Source organism: Pteropus vampyrus, unplaced genomic scaffold (genome assembly GCF_000151845.1).
Source record: "Pteropus vampyrus isolate Shadow unplaced genomic scaffold, Pvam_2.0 Scaffold111, whole genome shotgun sequence".
In the NCBI taxonomy this organism is placed as follows: Eukaryota; Metazoa; Chordata; class Mammalia; order Chiroptera; family Pteropodidae; genus Pteropus; species Pteropus vampyrus.
In genome coordinates this window covers 3,434,470-3,441,448 of record NW_011888892.1, presented here as the reverse complement: position 1 = coordinate 3,441,448, position 6,979 = coordinate 3,434,470, and the positions used below count along the sequence as shown (strand labels likewise).

The 6,979-nt window shown below is 52.6% G+C and overlaps 1 protein-coding gene across 1 annotated transcript in view; it reads right to left on the bottom strand.

The window, feature by feature from the left end:
* Window positions 1-3,980, bottom strand: part of NPS (neuropeptide S) — a 65,314-nt gene extending 61,334 nt beyond the window's left edge. The window contains exons 1-2 of the mRNA XM_023533774.1: window positions 3,881-3,980; window positions 3,358-3,495 (exon numbers count right to left, since the gene is read on the bottom strand). Coding sequence (XP_023389542.1) covers window positions 3,358-3,495; window positions 3,881-3,980 — 238 coding nt within the window. The remainder of the gene's footprint in view (window positions 1-3,357; window positions 3,496-3,880) is intronic.
* Between the last annotated feature and the right edge of the window lie 2,999 nt (window positions 3,981-6,979).

Here is a 6,979-nt window from a genome sequence, read left to right as displayed (position 1 = left end):
CGGCACCAACCCCTGGGGACTCTAACAGGAGGGACGCCACGCCTGACCACGAAGGAAGACAGACATCGACTACGTGGATGGGATCGCTCTAATCAGAGAAATGCGATGAAGTATTGGGGGGACCCAGAGGCGACGCGGAAAAATTATTCCCTCTCCCCGAGGGCCAGGGAAGGTCTGCAGAGGAGATGACGTTTGAGTTTGTCTCTGAAAGAAAACAGAGCATGACAAGCGCGGTGGGGAGGAGGGAGATTTGAGGAGGGAGAGACAGGGTGATATATATATTTAATTTTGTTAATGCTTTTATATATTTATATATGTATATCTAAACACGCAAAGAATATAAATAACTTTATACTCTGTAGATAATATACATTATTTTAAAACATCCTTGGGACACATACAAAAACTAGAAATATTCTAAAAAGTAAAGAATGTTTAGATCACCTTTTCAGATATCGACGAAGTAAAATTATGAATGTGTGATTAAAAAAAAAAACCCCAATCATTTGGAAATAAAACATTTCAGTCCTCTCGCTAACGCTCGAGACAGAAAGAAATCAGAATTGCAACTACAGAGTGTTTGTTTAATAATGACGATGGGAACGGTAAAGGCGAAAACCTTATATGCTTTTTATTATTAAGTCAAAAACATTTAATGCTTGTCATTCACTTAAAGAAATGAAATAGAAAAAGGGAGAAAAACACGATAAAGAAATATAATCAAGATAAAAAGAGAATAATGAAATTGGAATATATTAAAAACTCAAAACACTGACATGTCTAAGCAATGTTTCTATTAAAAAAAAACACAATAAAACAGAAAAAAACCTCTGGAAAATCTAATCAGGAAAAATGATTGACAACAAAAACACACCGTTACAAGCACAAACATAATCATCTCAGAAGATGGAGAAAAAGCAACTCCATGATAAGTCATTTTTAAGTTTTAACGGAATGCATCATTTTTTTCTGATGTTCGTAAGACAACCAAACTACTTTCGAAAGAAATTGAAAACGCATAAACAAAAGTAATTTTTAACTATTAAGGAGCTAGCAAGAAGTCAAAACTCCAAATAAGCCAGAGAGAAAAAGTTAAATCTATCAAGAATCCGTTTCCAAAATTTAACAAACGAAACCCATTATACCAAATGGGTTTGTGAGGTCTAGCAAATTCCCAGGAAGCAGGTCATTTCTATGTGCTTTTAACCATCCCAGGGCGTAAGAACCCCCGAAAAACGCCCCAGTTCACTGCCCCAATACGACAGCGCCACTCTAGTTGTCCTCTAAGACCTGGCGGCTTTAGTAAAACAGCAAACATTACCGTCTCACCGTTTCTGTGAGTCGGGAATTCAAAAGCAACTTAGGTGGGCGGTTCTGCCCCGGCCTCTCGGGAGGCTGCCGTCAGGATGCTGGCTGGTCTTCCGTCATCTGGAGGCTCGTCTGGGCTGGGGGGCGCAGTGCCAAGCTGGGTCACGCTCATGACTGTGGGCAGACACCTCCGTTCTTCTCCGGCTCTGGGCAGGCGGCCTCAGCCCCTCGCCCGGAAGGCCCTCCGTAGGGCGGCTCGGCGTCTTCATGCCATGGCCGGCGGCTTCTGGAGTGAGACACGTGAGAACAAAGGGAAAGGGTGACGCCTCCCATGACGCAGGCTCAGAGGTCCCACGCTGTCAGCTCTGCTTTGCTCTGCTCATTCGGCGGGGCTCCCCAGGTCCAGGCCACATTGAAGCGGGAGGAGACTTCAGTAGCAAACCTTGAAGGATGGCGTATCAAAGAATTTGTGGACACAGGTGACTCCCATTTCTCCCACGTGCAAAATACACTCACCCCTCCCACGGGTGCCCCCAAATGCCCCCTTCCTTACGACACCAGCTCCAAATCCGGGACTCCTCCCCTGAGTCAGGTCCGGGTTTCAGGCACCTCGGACGGAGTTCCATAAGTTCACGTCCTCTCGCCGAGGACCTGTGAACCCTACGGGACACAGCCCCTCGACACCCAGCCCGCAACGGTGGGCGGACATGGGCTAGATGCTGAGGATGCTCTTGTTCAAAGCAGGAATGAAAGAAAGCACAGGGACACCACCCTGAAATGCAGCCAGGAAGATGCCGTGGTTTTCCTATCAGAACTTAGTGCTATTTCTGTTTACGACTTCGGCTCTGTCCTCCGGAGTCTCGGTTCTGCGTTCTGACTCATCCTCTTTTTCTGTAAAAGATAAGCAAGTTCGCAGGGCACGATTCTCCCGCCTGCTTCCTGCCAGCAGACCTGTCGGGGCTCGATGGCCTCTTTACATTTTGTTCTTCTGGCCTTTTTGTCCAAGTTTTTTCATTTACACCAATACACTTCTTTTGAAAAGTTGGTGGGTCTCCCACAAATTCGATTAGAGATTCATTCTATTAGACCAAAGCCACGGTCTCATATCTTTGAGATAAATCCTTTGTTGATCTTGAGCTTCTCCGAACGGAAAAATTCTCACTACACTATTAGCGAATGGCGTCTGTGCATTTACTAAAAAATATATTGCTGCTCCTTGACCAGGTAAGGTGTTCGCAGAAATGGGACGATGATTCAGTATTAGAAAATTAACCAACACCTTTCTCTTTCCCACAAATCGACCATAGTATCTCGAAATTGACTTTGAAAAATAAATGAGTGAAAATACGTTCGGAAGACTAAGTGATAAGAACCAGGAAAAGGGCTTAAGAGAAGCGAGGAGGATTTGCACTGTGGAATCTCCGAAAAGACGGTCGGATGTTCCACGTCAAACGTGGCGGCGCGTGAGCCGTGCCGTGGGCGGGCCTGAAACCGTGCAGCGTGGAGGAACAGGCAGGATGTTTGGTGCTGTCCAGGACCTAAGGGGACCCTCTGAAGCCATAAGCTCGGGGGCCACTGAGCAGCCCTCTCTGTCACATTTACTTCCATCACCACCGACCGTGGGAATGACATTGCCCGCTTCGCATTGCTGCCCCCGGCCTCTCTCCCGCCTCCCCCGTGTCCATGTCTCTCCCAGCGACACCGCCTACAGCCCCCTTAAGAGCCCCCTCGATCCAGCCCACGAGCTTGTGCAGATGAGCGGCATCCTACACGTGCGTCTCATTTCTTAGTTTATAGAAGTTAGTCTACGTTCTTCCCTTTTCAGATTTTTACTCCTGGTCTGTTTCACACGGCATGAATCGCACTGGCACGCACGAACGAGACGTACGTGGTCGTGTCTGCGAGTGTGCAGGATGTCCTCAGAACGCTTGGTTCACCGTTACTTCTTCTAAGATTTGCTTCGATGTCCGTGGATGCCAGGAACACTTTTGCAGCTGAAAGCTGCCTCCGTGGAAAGATGGTCATTCCGCAGGTTCTCATCTGACTCACCCCCAAATCCAACTTTCTGTGCTTCGACGACCTCTTCCGGGGTGCATGGGGGTGGGCGAGACCTGGACCGGAGCACGGCCTGTGCCTGCAGCAAGGAGTCCCGGGTCATTGGCCAGCGGGGCCCGAGTCCGGGCTGGGCTAATTCCCAGAACAGAGGGGAGTCGTGGGAAGCTCTTCGCCAGCGACCTTCCACGCCGTGCTTTGGATCAAGCCTGCATCTTTCCCGTGCCTGCGAGTTCTGTTTCCGAGGGAAGCATTCTCTCTCTCCAACACAGTCCACTCTGAGGATGCCGTTCTGAGCCCTTCATCCAGCCCGCCGGCCATCCTTCCATCATTTGACTGAGCACCTGTTATGGGCTGAGATCTAGGTGTTGCAGGGTTATAATGACAGACTAGATAGACCCCAGCAGCCCCGATGGGTAGACCCCGTCCCCGGGGCTAAATCAGGCAGCCTCATGCATGCCACCTCTAAGAACTAGAGCGATTCAGCTCTGGTGTGTCCAAACCTCTTATTGACAAATACCGTCCAGGCCTCGGTACCAGGCGCTGTTCCCCCAGGAACCAGGTCTATGAATGCTGGCTGAGGACACCGCATGCCGAGATCCTAATCCCACCGCTTCCATGCTGGCAGGCAGTGAGCTTGAGGAGCAGGCCAGCCTGGGAGCTACGAGGGGAGGAGCCGAGTTTGAGGTCAGAGACCGGGGAGCCAGGAACCCTGGTCAGTCGTGTGGCTTAGGCTGGGGGATGAGCTCTTTCTCTGTGCTGAACTCACGTGGGTGGCTTTCCCACAAGGTCTTAAAGCACCCCCGAGGAGCCTTCTGACTCAGGGACCACCCCTCCTGAAGGCCTGTCACATGACCAGGGAGTGGCGGGCCTGCCAGAGGCCCTGCAGATCATCAAAGAGAAAGCAGAGTCAGGACACACAACTCAAGACAACGGCGGTGTGCGTGGACCGTGGCTGGCATTGCCCAGGACAGCCGTCATCCTCACAGCCAGGGTGCACCCTACCCGGCCTGCTCGGGGTACCCAGCTGCCGGCTGCTCAGGGCCTGAAGCCAGACCCACTCCAGCAAGCGAGTTCTGGGATGGGCAGAGGGATAGAACCGAGGCTTGATTTGGTTTGGAAGTTTGAAAGGCTCTGGACCATGCAGTCCAGAGAGTCTCCCCGAACGCGTGGACTTGATCATGGATTTGTCCAAGATCTGAACCAGAACAGAAGATCCTTTGTCCGGTGAATATCCTCGGTAAGACTCACATTAACTGTCACGGCTGGGCAGGGCTCTAGGCAGACATATTTCGGATTCTGGAATTCATTACTAAGAAGCTTAAAGTTTTATTCTAAGAAGAAATTCAGCAAGACAGGCACTTGGATATTCCCAAAGTCGGCATGCTCAGGAGAGAGCCGTATATTAAAGATTATGTGTTTTAGAGGGTTTTTTTTTTGTTCTTGTTGTTATTGCTGACATAGGTTTCTGCTGGCTTCTTTCTAATTCTCACAACTTAGCGCGATGATTTAACTCATTCAGCAATGATCGGTCGTGTACTTAATGTAGAAGGAGCTGGGAATGAGGAGCTAAGGGGAGCCGAAGGCCAAGCCCAAGGAATACCGAGCAAACCTTCCGCGGGAGTGGAGCCCTTCGTCGGGGGTGGGCTGGACAGGGGCCCGGCTGGGTTTGAACTGAGTTTCAAAGGAAGTGATGGCCGCGGAGTGATGAACACAAGACGAGAAGGCCTGCGGACAAGGGCGGGTCAGCAGGGGCCTAGGCGGGAAGCGGGGTCGCGCAGACCTACAGAAGGCAGAGTGTGGCGGGTGAGCCCTGAGCCTTAGCCAGACTGGTCCCTCCACCCAGAAGGCGGCAGCCGTGGCCTCCAGGGCCCCCTGCTGGCTCGCAGTGTGCACTGCAGCTCTGTGTGGTTTCAGAGAGCAGCGGGCTCGGTCCTTCCTTTGCAAAAGACCGAGGGCCTGACAGCGAGCTGGGCCAGCACACAGGTGGAGACGCTCTGACGTGTTCCTTTAGGGTGCCAATTGACATGCTGCTCCGTCCTGGTCACTGCTGCCACCTGTCCCTAAACTGGCTTGTCTGGCCTTGGTTCCAGTAGCCTGCCCCTCCTGGTGGGTCAGGGAGCCCTCCCCGTGGGGCGGGCGGTCCGCAGAGTCTAACCTGAAGACGGTTAGATGCAGTTGAAGTGCTGGGTCTGTGCCCCGCTTCCTCTCCTGTCGAGTGGAGATCATCTGGTCCAATAATGCACAGAAAGAGTTAGTGCCCCGAGGACACAAAGCAGCCACTCGACAGGTGTCCTCGCTGTTTTAACGGCTATTTGTTAACAGCGAATTCTGAAGCATCCTGTGCATGTGCACACACTCACACACACACAACTCACACACTCACTCACACACACACTCACACATACACTAAAATGCAGAAGTACTAACCTGCACCCAATTCCCTGTGGTCTCTTTTGAGGCGTCCCGGGGAGCTTGAGACCTGGCGTGTCGGTGTGTAAATGGGACCTTGCCCCTCTGCGGAAGCCTTGGCCCCATCTAAGTGACAGGATCTTTCAGCGAGGGCTGGGAAAGCTGCCAGTGGTGGCCCACGTGCTCATCCGCATGCCAGCAGGAACGGTGTGGCGCCGGCGTGATCGACGGGACGGGGCAAATTCGTCACTGTGAGACTAGTGCTTTCGCGATGACTGGACCACGCTCAGTCAGAGGAGGTCTTTGTTTACCAGCCTGGGGCCCATACGGGGTGACAGGGGCCCTGAAAGAGGCTGGTCCCACCTCAGACCACAGAAGACCCACGGCCGATCCCCCGACATCCTCGCATGTGAGCGTGTTCCTCGAGAAGGGACTCCCACCATGCGTGACCGCACGGTGACCAGTCCCTTCCGGCTATGCCGCCCCGTCACTTCACGCTCGTCATCAGGCAGAGGTGAGAGGCAGGCGGTGGCAGGGGGAAGGCTGTCTCTTTACTGCAGCTACGACCTGAGGAACAGGTAGTTAGTCGTTCCAGGGAAGACAGGTAAGGATGGGTTGGCAGGCACCACCGGCCGCGCGGCCGCTGTGGGCACTGCCCATTAGGGAGGCCGCCCTCCACCAGCCTCCCGTCGGTGCCCGCCAGCTGGGGAAGCTGTCACCCGGCTCAAGGCCACGCCCGACGAAGGCAAGCGAGGCATGGGGACTCGAAACATGGGGACTCGAAACGACGCCTGCCTTGCCTCCTTCAGGAACTCGGCCCAGGTTGCAATCCCAGCTTCTCCCCAGTGAGGACAAATAACCTGGCGCCTCGACCCAGAACCATCTCAGACACAGCTGCCTCCTCTGTGGAGCGGGCTGACGGCCGTGCTTCCCGCCCGCCCTCGGTGCAGGTCCCCAGGTCAGACAGTCAGAGGGCAGAGCCGCTCACTGCGCCCGCACTGGCTGCTCCGTGCACATTATGCCACTCAGTCTTCTCGACTGCCACCCCAGTGGAGGTGTCAGGGAGTAAACGACAAACACCTACTAGGGAAAAGCAAACTAAACCCAAAGCCAGAGAAGGAAGTAATGAAAACGAGAGGAGGAACAATCGAAATGGAAGAAAACCAGGGAAACCAAAGACAGTTTCTTGAAAAGGTCAACAAATTGA